At 37.7% G+C, this 16,209-nt stretch overlaps 1 protein-coding gene across 7 annotated transcripts in view; it reads left to right on the top strand.

The window, feature by feature from the left end:
• The window catches only part of ELF1 (E74 like ETS transcription factor 1), a 150,638-nt gene extending 135,044 nt beyond the window's left edge, over nt 1-15,594 (top strand). For all 7 annotated transcript variants that reach the window (XM_066380814.1, XM_066380816.1, XM_066380819.1 and 4 more), the window contains 4 exons: nt 723-806; nt 1,960-2,152; nt 3,306-3,755; nt 13,607-15,594. In XM_066380814.1, coding sequence (XP_066236911.1) covers nt 723-806; nt 1,960-2,152; nt 3,306-3,755; nt 13,607-14,213 — 1,334 coding nt within the window. In that variant the 3' untranslated portion in view covers nt 14,214-15,594. The remainder of the gene's footprint in view (nt 1-722; nt 807-1,959; nt 2,153-3,305; nt 3,756-13,606) is intronic.
• The last annotated feature ends 615 nt before the right edge of the window (nt 15,595-16,209 follow it).

Raw genomic sequence — 16,209 nt, 5'->3', positions numbered from 1 at the left:
CAAGAATGGCTCCAACTGCAACAGAGCAACGCCTCAGAGGGGCCCCCTGATGGGCATGCTGGGTGGATCCTGGTCAGGCACATGCAGAAGAGTCTGTCTGTCTGCCTTCCCACTCCCTCACCCCCACTTCTCACTTCGGAAAAATACAAAACAAAATTTAAAAATACAAAAAAAATTAACATATATAGAAAATTAAAAATTATGTGCTTTGCCAATATTATGCCTCATTTTTATATCTCTAGAGTTTGGGAAAGTTTCCAGTATATGAGAACTAGCTATGCAGAGAACAGAAAAAAGCTAAACATCCAGTTTTCCTACCATAAAAAGATAACTAACAGCAGACAAATCTACATGGTATATATATTTTTTAGCTCAACTTCTTTGAAAATCAAGAACATTCCCTTGAATTTTATGAAAGCTGTCAGTATTGTCAACTCAGAGACAATATGCAGTGTTTTAAACTTAATGGTCTGTTTACAAATGAGCCAAAATATCATTTCAAAGTGTTTGTGATCTAACCTACAGTAATGTTACATTTTTACTGATTTTATTTTTCTTTTAGTAAATAGTACTTAAGAAGACCAATATATGTGATCTATGTATAAAGTGTTTGGCACTTGAAATTTAAGTAAAAGGACAAAATAGCATTTATAAACAGCTAAATTGTCCACTCTTTCCCAGATTTGAGGGCAAATATTTATGCAAAACTGTTTTGCTTTCAGGGAGAAAATCTAAACCACCACGACCAGATTCCCCAGCCACTACACCAAATATATCTGTGAAGAAGAAAAACAAAGATGGGAAGGGTAAGTGCTGCTGTAATTTCCCTATAATACTTATGGGTCAGATAACATTCAGATTGCTTTCTCCCCAATCAAGGCACATAACAAGAATCAACCAATGAATATATGAATAAGTGGAACAGCAAATTGATGTTTCTTTATCTCTCTCTCTCTCCCTTCCTCTTTCTCTAAAATCAATTAGGATAAAAAGATTGCTTTAAAATAAAGACATATTGTAAGCAGAAACTACTAGCTTTTGTTTTTTTTTTTACAGAGACAGATCAGAGAGAGGGATAGATAGGGACAGACAGACAAGAATGGAGAGAGATGAGAAGCATCAGTCATTAGTTTTTCTTTGTGACACCTTAGTTGTTCATTGATTGCTTTCTCATATGTGCCGAGTAACCCCTTGCTCGAGCTAGTAACCTTAGGTCCAAGCTGGTGAGCTCTGAGCAAACCAGATGAGCCCGCGCTCGCTGGCGACCTCGGGGTGTCGAACGTGGGTTCTCCGCATCCCAGTCCGACGCTCTATCCACTGCGCCACCGCCTGGTCAGACACTACCAGCTTTCTTGACATAGTAAAATCTTATTGCTCCCACATGCTTATTAGATACAGTTGCACTTTCTGTAAAGAGCATGATAATCTTTAAAAGATTTTCACTCACTTGTGAAAAGAATCTATTCATTCATTTAATAAGGAGTCTCTTGGAAGAGTTCAGCCCCATTAGGTTTTCATTTTATAGACATGTTATTACATTGTGTTGGAGTTCTAGTATTTTAATAACTGCTGCCCAAATTTGAAGAAAATTGTTATGGCTAATCCACTGGCTCTAATATAAAGAGAACAACTACTGAAAAGTTTTGTGCAAATCTTTTTCACTGTTTCTTTATGTAATGGGTCTTAAAGATTGGGGGGGATAGTCTAAAAAGTGCTTTCTCCCTAAGTCATCTCAAATCTAATTGGTAAGATTGCTCTGTTCAGATGTCTTATATGGGACTAATAAAAAAAATCTATATTAAGCCCTAAAAATTATAACCATTATATTACCAATACTAACTGAACTGTGAAATATTTTTGTGTAATTATAGATGGAACTTATAAGTCTTTTAGTTGTGTTTTATTATGCTCTTTCAAATGAAATTTTGGTTAGTTTAAAAGTAATTGTTTTTGTTTCAGGAAACACAATTTATCTTTGGGAGTTTTTACTGGCTCTGCTCCAAGACAAAGCTACTTGTCCTAAATATATCAAATGGACCCAGAGAGAAAAAGGCATTTTTAAATTGGTAGATTCTAAAGCAGTGTCCAGGTTGTGGGGGAAACACAAAAACAAACCTGATATGAATTATGAGACCATGGGAAGAGCGCTCAGGTATGTGAAGTTCCTGTAGTTCATTGTGCTAAGAATATAATTTCCTAAATACTAAAGAATACTTTTAGATAACTTCTAAAAAGTTAAGGAATTTTAAAAATGGTGAATTTTATTTATTGAAGTGCTAAAGCCACACTACTTATAGAAATCACCGTGCATTTAAATTGAAATCTTCAGTCTGAGAAAATGTTTGCCTTCTAAATTAAGAGATCTTCATGCAAACAACAGATATTTTATTTATAAAGGGATTGGAAGTGTTAAGCTATCGTTAGGTATTATAAATTGACCACAGGCCTCATATGTTTTGAGCCATTAAACTTAAATTCAGCACAAAGTACAAATAGTGATGATGCAAGTACTTAATAAGGGATGCATTTTTTAACATAAATCTCTGGTATGATATGTAATATCTTATGGTGTAATTATTACTTTGAGGATAAATATTAGAAATTGAAATTTTTCAACTAGGGTATCATTTTATTCTTCAGTTCACTTAGTTTTTCTCTGGTCATGTCATTTATTCTTCAAGATATGCAATGTATTTGAGAAAAAATTAATGGAAAGCTACGATGTGATAACTTGATAACCTTTTTAAACTAGAACTATGTGTTTAGTTACAACTTTTTTAACATACACTTTTTGGTTACTAATTTAAAATTATTGAAAAAATTTGAATTCTTTCTATTTGTACATTATTAATTTTTATATAAAAGTTCAATAAAATTTACAGAATCAAATTTAAACTGGTAGGGATGGTAAAGGAAGCTATGGAAGGGAAATAATTTCTTGAGGTTGGTATGAGATTTGATTATTTCAGCAAGTTAGCTGAATGATCGAGGAAGAAGACAAGTAAAGGCTAGAATGATCCACATACTTTATCTGCAGCCCCCTAATTAGAACTGGTTTTAGATTTAGTTGATAGTAAGGACTTTATGAGTAAATGTGTGTTTTACATGTGTTTTAAATATATTTAGAAGACAATGTTTTAAATTACACTATCTTATATAAAGTAACTGCCCTTCATTTAGGAATTATTTTCTCACTTCTTTGTTTTCAACTTTAATCTTTAGTTTATGATTAGGAAATTTTTATTTTGGTATTATTTTAATTTATCTTTGAATAAAATATTTATGAAATTGTCTGCTTTGAATAGGTACTATTACCAAAGGGGTATTCTGGCAAAAGTAGAAGGTCAGCGCCTGGTGTATCAGTTTAAGGAAATGCCGAAAGATCTTATTTATATAGATGATGAGGACCCAAGTTCCAGCGTCGAGTCTTCAGATCCCTCACTGTCTGCAACAACCACTTCGAGCAGGAACCAAGCAGGCCGATCAAGAGTATCCTCAAGTCCAGGGATAAAAGGAGGAGCCACTACAGTTCTCAAACCAGGGAATTCTAAAGCTACAAAAACCAAAGATCTTGTGGAAGCTGCACAGCCGTCCGAAGTTCTGAGGACAGTGCAGCCCACACAGTCTCCATACCCTACCCAGCTCTTCCGGACTGTGCATGTGGTACAGCCAGTACAAGCTGTCCCGGATGGAGAAGCAGCCGTGATCAGTTGCGTGCAGGATGAAACATTAAATTCTTCTGTTCAAAGTATTAGGTGAGAAAACTAAAGTTTATTGATGTGTATTATTATGTAATATCCTTGACCAGAGTCATTATTTGTTTAGTGGTTCAAGATTCAGAGTAGAAATGAAAATGATAGTGATTTCATGCTATCATTTTGCTTTTGGTCAACAGATCATTTCAGCAGCAATATTTATTATGTCAGGCCTCTGATTGTATCAGTGCTTCTTTATTTTTACACTTTGATATTACTTGATATTAAGCTATCAATTTAAGTCTAGTTCACTATACCTTTGTGTGTGTGTGTGTGTGTGTGTGTGTGTGTGTGTGTGTGTGTGTGACAGGAACAGATAGGGACAGACAGACAGGAAGGGAGAGAGATGAGAAGCATCAATTCTTGATTGCGGCACCTCAGTTGTTCATCGTTTTCTTTCTCATATGTGCCTTGACGGGCTACAGCAGAGTGAGTGGCCCTTTGCTGAAGCCAGCGACATTGGGCTTCAAGCCAGTGACCATGGAGTCATGTCTGTGATCCTTCGCTCAAGCCAGATGAGCCCACACTCCAGCCAGCAACCTCAGGGTTTCGAGGCTGGGTCTTTGGCGTCCCAGTGTGATGCTCTATCCACAGTATCATCCCCTTTTCAGGCCTCCTCTACCTTTTTGAAACTGGACTGATCCATACAATACAAAATCTACATATATAAAAACTCAGAGCATTTTTCAGAGTCAGAAGCTATGAAAATTTAACAAAAATGGACATATCATGACCTTTGGAATACATTGAGATCCAAGAAATAAACATTATTCTTCGGGGAAATCCTATTATGGAGCAGTTAGTTCCAGAGTTCAAACAGGTAGGGAGGCCAAGAACCTAGCTATTCTTTTCTTAAGGCTTTCAGAATGACAGAAGTTGGCTTAACCAACTTAACTTGTAGTTGCCTCATAGCCCCAGGAAAATTTGCCTCATAGCCCCAGGAAACACAGGAAACAACAGATTGACCAAGAAAATCCTGTCAGCTTTAGAGTGATCCTTTGCAGAAATTCAGGACCAGTCTTGGCTGGTTTAGAATGGGAGTAAGGAAGAGAGAGAACATCAGATAGACTTTTGTAATGTTCTATTTTTCTGTTTCTACTGTCATGAATTTCCAGAACATGAGTTGTCATAAAATATAGGAACCCTTCCAAATCTAATGAAAATGACTCTGATTACTTTTATTAGTCAACTTCAGTTTTACATGTATATATTCCAAATATAAATGCTGGATTTTTATTCAGTTTGATCATAAGTAAGCAAACATTACCTAGGATCAAGATAGACTTAGGTGGGCCCTGGCCAGTTGGCTCAGCTGTAGAGCGTAGGCTTGGTGTATGGAAGTCCTGGGTTCAATTCCCAGTCAGGAAACACAGGAAAGATGCAACCATCTGCTTCTTCACCTCTCTCTTTCTCTTCTTTTCCTCCCCCCCCCCCACCATCCACCCCCATCCCCCTCATGCAGCCATGGTTCATTTGAGCAAGTTGGCCCTGTGCTGAGAATGGCACCATGTCCTTGCCTCAGGCACTAAAACAGCTCAGTTGCGGAGCAACGGCCTCATATAAGCAGAGCATCCCCCCATAGGGGGCTTGTCAGGTGGATCCTGTTCAGGGAGCATGTTGGAGTCTGTCTCCCTGCCTCTCACTTAATTAAAAAACTTTGGGTTCAGTCTTTCTTGTATGGTCCTTTTAAACTTCTGATGTTGTGAAAATTTAATTATTTAAACCTTTAATGGACTTGCACAGAATCTAAAGATCACGTTTTTGTTTTTTCATTTTAATTAGACAGGAGTGATTCATTTTTAACTGACATTAAAGAAGTACTTATTTAGCTATTTCCTTTTACTGTTTTATTTTCTTGCAGATCCTATTGGTTGCATGTGATGATAAAATTGGAAGTATGTGTTTCCTTCCATTGATTTCTAGGCTCTGTCATCTTATGATTATATGTATTTGTGTTAATAAGAAACATATACAGTGGCCACAGCATCACTGGGACCCCCTTCTTAGAGTGATTCAGTGTTTTTTTTAGCATCTATAATCAAAGTTTCCTTAAAGATACCCCCCAAAAAAAAACCCACACCCTCTAGTTCTGGAAGATTAAATTGTGATATTATATTGGATCTGTTATAACTCTGAATGTCAATTTCTCAATGAGACTCAGTACCAGACATGAAAATATTGTATTTATCTTTGGTATATCTTTCAAAAGTTTTACTTCCAGGTCCTTGAGAGTTCTGTGGATTCTACCTGCTTCTTGCCTCTAATATTTTTTCTCTTCAGTCCAGCTAGTATATTACTACTACTCATAGCTTTGTTATGTAGCCTTCTTCCAGTTTTTGTTAGATCTGTGTTGCATATGGAGTGCAGTTCTTTCTGTGGTCTCAGCTGCCAGCTCTCACTCTCTGCTCATAATTCTTTCCTTGCTCTCCAGTTAAAGCTGACTGCTTGCCTTTCCCTCGGTCTAGTACATAACCCAGGTGTTTCAGTCTACTTTAATATTACTCACTGTCTTTTTCTGGCACCTGACATAGTATCTGGCATATAAACATCTTCATAATTATAGAATTTATTTTGAAGTAGTATATATACTGCTCACAAAAATTAGGGGATATTTCAAAATGAATATGAAGCGATAAAAATATAAAGCATTTGATTTTTTTTATTAAATAAGAACATCGGAAAAGCAAATGACAAGTCAAAGAAAGTTGTTCAATTATGTAAATGAGATGCAAAACCAACTTTTATTTTTTGGTGAAAATGCACTAGACAAAAGGCTGAAAGTACTGGAGTATCTGCACATTCCATGATCCCCTAATTTTTGTGAGCAGTATATATTTTTTTAATTTTTGATTGATTGATTGATTTTTGTGACAGAGATAGAGAGAGGGACAGATAGGGATAGGCAGACAGGAAAAGAGAGAGATGAGAAGCATCACTTCTTCATTGTGGCTCCTTAGTTGTTCATTGATTGCTTTCTCATATATGCCTTAATGGGGGGAGGGGCTACTGCAGAGCAAGTGACCCCTTGCTCAAGCCAGCCACCGTGGACTTCAAGCCAGCGATCTTGGGCTCAAGCCAGCGACCTTGAGCTTGAAGCCAGCGGCCTTCAGGCTCAAGCTAGCAAGCATAGGTTCATGTCTATGACCCCACACTCAAGCCAGATGAGCCCACACTCAAACCAGAAACCTCAGGGTTTCGAACCTGGGTCCTCTGTGTCCCAGTCCAATGCTCTATCCACTGCACCACCGCCTGGTCAGGCAAATTTTTTACTTTTTTTTTTTTTTTTTTTTGTATTTTTCTGAAGCTGGAAACGGGGAGAGACAGTCAGACAGACTCCCGCATGCGCTCAACCGGGATCCACCTGGCACGCCCACCAGGGGCGACGCTCTGCCCACCAGGGGGCGATGCTCTGCCCCTCCGGGGCATCGCTCTGCCATGACCAGAGCCACTCTAGCGCCTGGGGCAGAGGCCAAGGAGCCATCCCCAGCGCCCGGGCCATCTTTGCTCCAATGGAGCCTTGGCTGCGGGAGGGGAAGAGAGAGACAGAGAGGAAGGAGAGGGGGAGGGGTGGAGAAGCAAATGGGCGCTTCTCCTGTGTGCCCTGGCCGGGAATCAAACCCGGGACTTCTGCACGCCAGGCCGACGCTCTACCACTGAGCCAACCGGCCAGGGCCAAATTTTTTACTTTTAATTTATTGTGTTGACATGGTTTCAAGTGTCCCGTTCAATATAACACCCTCAACCCTCTGCATCATACCCCCAAACCCCATGCAAAGTCTCTTTCCATTCCCATTTCATCCTGTTTGCCCCCTTTCCTCTACCTCCATCTCTTCTTTCTATCTGGGATATATTCATTCTTTAATCCCCTCATAGAGCAATTAATTCTCTAAACAAACTTAATTATTAGGCTGAAGTAATATGAAATTTAATTTTTCAAACTTTAAAACATACATCCTTATTGTAGAAATCATTCTGTATTTATATGTATGTAGGTAGGTGTCCAAATACATTCTTACTCATTTCTTTTACTTAAAAAAAAGAAAAATCTTGACCTGACTAGGTGTGGTGCAGTGGATAGAGTGTCAACTTGGGATGCTGAGGACCCAGGTTTGAAAACCCCAAGGTAGTCAGCTTGAGTGTTGGCTCATCCTGCTTGACCATGGACTCTCCAGCTTGAGCACAGGGTCATCGGCTTGAGTGTGGGATCATAGACGTGACCCAAAGGTCGCTAGCTTGAAGCCCAAGGTTGCAAGCAAGGAGTAACTGGCCTCCGTACTCCCTGCCAAGGCATTTATAAGAAAACAGTGAATAGCTAAAGTGCAGCAACTACAAGTTGGTGCTTCTCATCTCTCTTTCGTCCTCTCTGTCTCTGTGTGTCTGTCTCTCTCTCTGTCTTGCTTAAAAAAATAAAAAAATTTCTCTCATCTGGTTATATAATTTTCCTCCCAAAAATTCTACTTTTTTTTTTTTTTGTATTTTTTCTGAAGCTAGAAACGGGGAGAGACAGTCAGACAGACTCCTGCATGCGCCCGACCGGGATCCACCCGGCACGCCCACCAGGGGGCAACGCTCTGCCCCTCCGGGGTGTCGCTCTGCCACGACCAGAGCCACTCTAGCGCCTGGGGCAGAGGCCAAGGAGCCATCCCCAGTGCCCGGGCCATTTTGCTCCAATGGAGCCTTGGCTGTGGGAGGGGAAGAGAGAGACAGGAAGGAGAGGGGGAGGGGTGGAGAAGCAGATGGGCGCCTCTCCTGTGTGCCCTGGCCGGGAATCGAACCCGAGACCTCTGCACGCCAGGCCGATGCTCTACCACTGAGCCAACCAGCCAGGGCCAAATTCTACTTATTTTAAAGCAGTCAAAGCTTTAAATGAATGCATCTTATTCCCTGAAATTACTAGAAATGGAAAGTTAATGAATAACAACACTCTTTAAAGACTTGACACCTGCTGAATATAATTATTCAGGTTTTGCTATTACGTTGTTTGTATTCATAGAAGGAAAGTAAAAGTGTTAGAAGTTTCAAGCAAATTGTATATGCCTCTGAAATTTTAACATATTGTTAGATTATCTTTTTATTAGATTAATTTCTTGTTTAGTGATTTCTTTCATTAAATAGCATTTTTAATTATCCATTTTATTATAAAAAATGTCAAAATATGGAAAAGTTTAAATAGTACAATGAATACCTATTTACTCTCCACCTAGATTTTCAATTGATAGCTTTTTGCCTCATTTGTTTTCTCTATATATGTTTATTTATTCCCTTATTTCTGTTTGGCAATTTGTCAAGTAAGTTGACATTATTACATTTCACCCCTAAAGAGTTACACCAACAACTCTTAAGAATAGAGATATTATTCTAAATAACTACGTTATTACTTCTAAGAAAATTAAAAATAAGTTGGCTTTTCATTTTTAGAAAAATAAAAATAAGTTGGCTTATCATTTTTAGAAAATTAAAAATAAGTTGGCTTACCATTTTTATTTTGACTACTTATTAATAAATTCGAAGACCTTTTAAAGATTATTTTCTGTAGTTGAAAGGTAGAATACATATGCCTTAAAATTAGATTATTAAATTAATATGTAAGAACTGATACTTTCAGAACAGTATACTTCATACACTTTACATATAGTAATGCATGGAATCCTCATGCTCAGTGAGGTGTAGGTAATATTATTCATATTTTACAGATAAGGAAACCGAGGCAAGGAGAGGCCAAGGAGCCTGGTCACATATTGTAAGTGGTGGAGACAGTATTTTAATGCAAGCAGTTTAGTTCAAAGCACTGAGCTTAATTATTTGTCATACTGCCTGTTGATTCACATAAATCGCATGCATTATCAGTTATTTACAGTGAAGTATCAACAGTTTTTATTTTCTCATTTTCTTTCCTTTGCTCATTTATTTTTGTCTCACGTAATTGCGTGTGTTTATGTTGAAATCAATTAAGCTATGCTTAATTGACTTATGGGATGTGTTGTCAGGTTTTACAAGTTTTATTTTGATTCCAGCTTCTTGTTATTCAAAGAAATAACAAAAATCTCTGATAAAATATTTTTCAAAGATTGTCCCTTGATAAACTTGGAAGCCAAATACCAACCTAGCATAACTTCTTTCTCTATAATCTGTTTCCTCATCTACAAAATAAAGATGATAATACTTAACCTTACAGATGGTTATAACAATTAGGGAGTAGTGAACACACAATACAGTGTACAGATATGTTGTGGAATTGTGCACCTGAAACCTGTACAATTTTGTTAACCAGTGTCACCCCAATATATTCCATTAAAAGGGGAAAAAATAAGTAAAAGATACTTCCTGACATCTGAGTAGATACTCAACAAAAGCTCAGTGTTATACAGTCATGCACCACATAATGACATTTCTTCCAATGATGGACCATTGTATATACTAGTGGTCCCATAGATCAGTGATTTTCAACCTTTTTTGAGCCGCGGCACATTTTTTACATTTACAAAATCCTGGGGCACACCATCTACCAAAATGACACAAAATGACACTCTAACACAGTACATATTATACATATAGTTAATAATATAGTTTCTAAATGTATTTATACTCACTTAGTGTGAAACCTGGGCTGTTTCGATGAACACAAAAGGGATATCCTGGCAGGAATGGTAGAAAGATACACACAAAGCTCTTCCTCAACAGTTCTCAGTCTCTGTTTTTAGTTTTTATCGCAGTCAAGCTTGAGAAGCTCAGCTCACATAGATATGTGGTTGAAAGCGGAAGCAATGTCAAAATAGCTTTGTTGGCCAGAATGGGGAACTCCTTGGCAACAGATAACCAAAAACTGTCCAAAGGAAGATCAGCAAACTTTAGCTTTAAAGTTAGATAACATTGTGATGCATTGTGATGCATTATATATCACCCTCTGCAGGGGCCTCTTTTAAAAAGAAAAAGGTCAAATATCTATATACACCATCAGGATAGACATAACCAGCTGAGGCTGAGGCTTCATCTAGTGATGGCTACATTTACCTCTAGTCCTGACCAGGATTAGAAATCGGGACCATGGGGAGGAGTAGCAGCTTCAACTACTCACCATGACCACACAATGACAAGTGCGCGGCAGCCCGCGTGGGGTCCTTTCTGGGTAAGGATGAGAGGCGGCCTACTATTGGTTCATCGCTAGTGGTTGGGATGAATCCTAGAAGGTGATTGGTCAGTGAGCGTTCCCTGTGCCTCCACTCTTCCTGTCGCTGATAGCTGGAGGGATTGTGAGGGGAATGTTTATGTTCGGATGGAGGCAGCGGGCGGCGGGCCAGATAAATAGCCTCCGAGGGCTGTAGTTTGGGGACCCATGTTTAATTCCCCCATGGCACATCTTACCATGTCTCACAACTAGTGTGCCGCGGCACACTGGTTGAAAAACACTGCCATAGATTATAATGGAGCTGAATTTCCTGTAAGAAATGGAAGAATATGTGGTTCAGGAGGAATTGTTTTTCCTCTTACTGGAGCAGTATTTTGGGGTTTGGCAATAGATTCCTATGTACACAGAGCACCTCAGTTTTGAGCATACAGATTACATGCCGGGCAGACAGACCTTTTACAGCACAGGAACCTGACCCCTAGCATACTACATACTGAGAGGGTGCTACAACCCTCCCAAATCTAGTTTGTCTTCAAAGCACATTGCTGTAAATTACTTGTACTAAGGTCCTGTAAAAGGACACAGTTCTACAGGAACTACCTTAACTAGTATTAAGTGTCACTACCACTTCAGAAAAAGCTTTCTGTGGTAGTGTGGAGCCTGCCAGCCTATACTGTGCTTTGGAAATGTTTTCAGGTTGTAATGATGAAAAGTACAGGTAGGTTTTATTTCTTCCATCAGTTCAGTGTCAGAGAGAGCCCTTTGTTCCAGATAGGATCATGGAACCAAAAACAAATTTTCAGTCAAAATAACTGACTCAGTTCTACACCCTTTCCATGTTAAACAACCCGCCCCCCCCCATACTTTTTTTATGAATACCACGGAATTTCTTACTTTCATCAATGCAAAAGCCAAAACCACATTGCCATGACAATCCCCTATTTTCCTTTATTTCTTCATCTTGATTTCTTATTCCTACTGATACTTTTCACTCCCTCCTGATAATCACTATTATAGTTACCTATGCTTACCAAAACCAGTTTCTCATCAATATTTCCAACCATTCCAGCCCACATCTCTGTTCACGGAGCGGCACTCACAGCTTTGATGTTCTATTCCAGATCCAGTTGGAAAGAAGTAGGGGAAGGGTTTGTGGGACATTGTTTATGAAGTGTACAGTGGGGTACAGTAATGTCATAGGCCTTCACATTCACTCATTACTTGCTTACTCACCTAAAGCAACTTTCAGTCCTGTAAGCTCCACTCATGGCACATGCCCTATACAGGTGTAGCGTTTTATATACTTTCACTGTACCTTTCTTTGTTAAGATACATAGATGCTAACCATTATGTTCAGTTGCCTATAATGTTCTGCACAGTAATATGTGTACAGGTTTGTAGCTTAGGAGGAATAGGCTATACTGTATACCCTAGGTGCCTAGTAGTTCATACCATCTAGATTTATGTCCACAATTTTAAATCTTTTTCATCCCAGGGCACAAATAAAATATTTACTAAAATTCTGCAGCATACCAAAAAATATATTTATTGCTGATCTGACAAAAAAAATAGGTATAATTTTGATTTACAACAAAAAATAATCATTACCTACCCTTTTTTGCTCTTATCTTTTGTAGGGTTTTTTGGGTTTTGTTGTTTTTTTTATTTTTTTACAGGGAAAGAGAGAGAGTCAGATAGAGGGATAGATAGGGACAGACAGACAGGAACGGAGAGAGATGAGAACCATCAATCATCAGTTTTTCGTTGAGACACCGTAGTTGTTCACTGATTGCTTTCTCATATGTGCCATGACTGCGGGCCTTCAGCAGACTGAGTAACCCCCCGCTCGAGCCAGCGACCTTGGGTCCATGCTAGTGAGCTTTTTGCTCAAGCCAGATGAGCCCATGCTCAAGCTGGCAACCCCTGGGGTCTCGAACCTGAGTCCTTCCGTATCCCAGTCCGAAGCACTATCCACTGCGCCACCGCCTGGTCAGGCTGCTCTATCTTTTGTAAAATATCTTTACAGAATTCAGAGGAAACACAGTTGAGATCCAGATGTTGTTTTTTCAACTGCATTTGTTTTTATTAACAATGGTCATAACTATAAATTTCACAGCTATGAACTTTTAAAATTAGATTGACTCGATATCATCTATGTACCTCTTTATTCAATAAGTGGGATTAACAACCTTATATAAAATAAATTTTATGTTAAATTGTAGCCTTATGCCTAAATTTTGTGACAACTATTTGAGCTGAGAAAACTGCTAAAAAATACCTGTATCTATTTTACCAAAGGTTGGCTTTATTTTATTTTTTGCTCTCTCTGACAGCCTATAAAGAACGCTCACAAGTTAATTATATTTATGACTTGTTTTATAGAATATGATAAGAACTGTGAACTGTTTAAATTCTTTTGATAATGCTGTCACATGTGAATTTAAGGCTCAGGTGTTTTTCATTTTAATCAATTGAGCATTTTTATACTATCATAGTTAATGACCTCAGAGTTTTGTGTTGGACATTTCTGTATGTACAATGTTTACTACGGGGTCTGGCATGATGTTTGTTATGTTGTGTTAAAAATATTGGATGTAAAAAAATGTATATTGGATGTAACATTTGAAAAATATACTCATATTTTGTCAAGTATGACTTGTCAATCTTAAAGTTTTAAATGATGTAGAATGTTAGTTTTCTCACTTTTATTTCTTAATCTCAATAGGACCATACAGGCTCCAACCCAAGTTCCAGTAGTCGTGTCTCCTGGGAATCAGCATTTACATACAGTAACACTCCAGACAGTGCCAATCACAACAGTTATAGCCAGCACAGATCCATCCTCAGGTGCTGGGTCACAGAAATTTATTTTACAAGCCATTCCGTCGTCACAGCCCATGACAGTACTGAAAGAAAACGTCATGTTACAGTCTCAGAAGCCGGGCTCTCCTCCTTCAATTGTCTTGAGCCCTGCCCATGTACAGCAGGTTCTTACTAGCAATGTGCAGTCCATTTGCAATGGAACCGTCAGTGTGGCTTCATCTCCGTCCTTCAGTGCCACTACACCTGTGGTGACCTTTTCTCCTCGCAGTTCACAACTGGTTGCCCACCCCCCTGGCACTGTAATCACCTCAGTTGTCAAAGCTCAAGAAACAAAAACTCTTAGACAGGAAGTAGAAAAAAAGGAAGATGAAGATAATTTGAAAGAAGACACTGAGAAAACTCAGCAACAGCCACAGCCTTATGTCATGGTGGTTTCCAGTTCCAATGGAATTACCTCTCAGGTAGCTATGAAACAAAATGAACCTCTGGAACCCAACTCTTTTAATTAACATACCAAAAGAATTGTGGATGATTGGTTTTTTAATTGAACATTTCCAGTTGAATGCAGATTATGGAATTCTAAGACAAATTCTAAAAAATGTTCCTAATTTTGTAGTTAAAAATAGTTAATTTTGAGTTTGTTAGATGAGAGAGTATACCAAAGTGTTTCTCTGTTTTCCACGTTTCGGCATTCAGTTGTGAAGGAACGGGCGTTTTATACTATGAAGACATTCTTTTGAGATTTTTTTCAGTTACTATATCATAAGCATTTTGAAAGTTTCTTTTTAAATTTTACATTGTATTATCTTCTGGTTCTTTTATAAATACAGTACTTAAAAGAAGACAACAGGAAATTTATATAGGAACTATCTTCATTCCAATTGTGTAAGTTAAGTCTTGATTTTCAAATGCAAGACACCTATTTTATACTTTGTTAAAATTATGATTTCACTAGATTGACTATTAGTTGGTTGCACTGTATATTGAACTATGAATATGTAAACTAGTAACATTAAAAATTGAAATGTGCCCATGCTATGGCTGAACCTGTTTCAGAAGTAGGGAAGTATAAAGGTATCAACCTAAGAGTGACTCCTACTAACCAATTTGTAACCTTGGGCACTCAGTTGTTCTTTTTGGCTTCAGTTCTCTCATGAAAGGAAGGAATCCATTTCTATTAGACTAGCTAATCTTCAGTTTCCTGTCTAGTTCTAAATTTTATGATTCCAACTTCTATATTTTAAAATTATATCAAACATTAACAGCTTATTTCCTATGGTAAGTATAGCTAAAATATTGCAGAAAAATAAGTGGTCCTACAAAATTTATTCTCTTTTCTGTAAGATTGCTATGAACCTGAATTCTTCCTAAATACTTGGTTCATTAACTCTTTAGGCCCTGTGCACTGTGGTCTATTAGTAAGCTTACGTTGCTGAGTGCTAAATAATACACTGCTGTCTGGAAGAGTCAAGACTTCTGTAAGGGCCCAGAAAGCAGCCAAGCCCTGGGCTCATTTGTTTGAGTAGTCAGTTGCTGTAAAAGGATAATTGCTTTATATGTATTTTGGATCTTTTTTAAATTGGGAGTGGGAGGATTGCATACAAAGATAATATACATATATATCCAAGTTTCTGAAATAACTTTTAGATTACTTTTTCAACTGTAAATAATGTACATTTAATTTTACAAGAAAAATGTTTTCTGCAAATTTTCTAGTATAGGAAAGAGAAATTTTTGTAGATGAAAAAAATCATTTTGTTTAGAGATCTAATGTTATATGTTTTCATATTACAGAGTGAATTTGTATTTAAACAAAAATTTAAATTTTGGAATCCTCTAAACATTTTTGTATCTTTAATTGGTTTATTATTAAATAAATCATGTAAAAATTCTCAGTGTTTGTGTTTTCAAGCAGATGTTTCTTAAGAACAAGTATACAGAAAATGTTGCTAGTATTTTCAGTGTCAGTAAATGCTTATATAACATTCTTCCTAAATACTTGGTTCATTAACTCTTTAGGCCCCGTGCACTGTGGTCTATTAGTAAGCTTACGTTGCTGAGTGCTAAATAATACACTGCTGTCTGAAAGAGTCAAGACTTCTGTAAGGGCCCAGAAAGCAGCCCATTGGTCACAACTGCAGAATGACACCCTTCAATTTTCTCTATCATGCCAAATGGCATTTTCCAGACGTCACACAATGGATTACAAAGCTCCAAAAATTAAAAAAAAAAAAAATATTCTCAGCAATAATATAAAACATAATTGTAAAACAAGTTTTCTAATTAGAAATTAGACCAATTAATTGGTTCACAGAATAGAATAGAGGAACAGAATATATTAAGGAAATTAAAATCTCAATTCCATAGCCCTATGTCCAGAAGTTACTTTCACTTACTCATTTTCTCATGTCAGTTAATATTCTTCCAAAATACCATTTTAAAAGGAGCATTCTTCTAAATATGGAGAGATGCTGAGAAGGATCTGAATGGACAGGCCTTGCTGAC

The sequence above is a fragment of the Saccopteryx leptura genome, chromosome 4, assembly GCF_036850995.1.
Source record: "Saccopteryx leptura isolate mSacLep1 chromosome 4, mSacLep1_pri_phased_curated, whole genome shotgun sequence".
Classification (NCBI taxonomy): Eukaryota; Metazoa; Chordata; class Mammalia; order Chiroptera; family Emballonuridae; genus Saccopteryx; species Saccopteryx leptura.
Note: the sequence above shows the minus strand (reverse complement) of the source record. Positions and strands in the feature narration are given on the sequence as shown.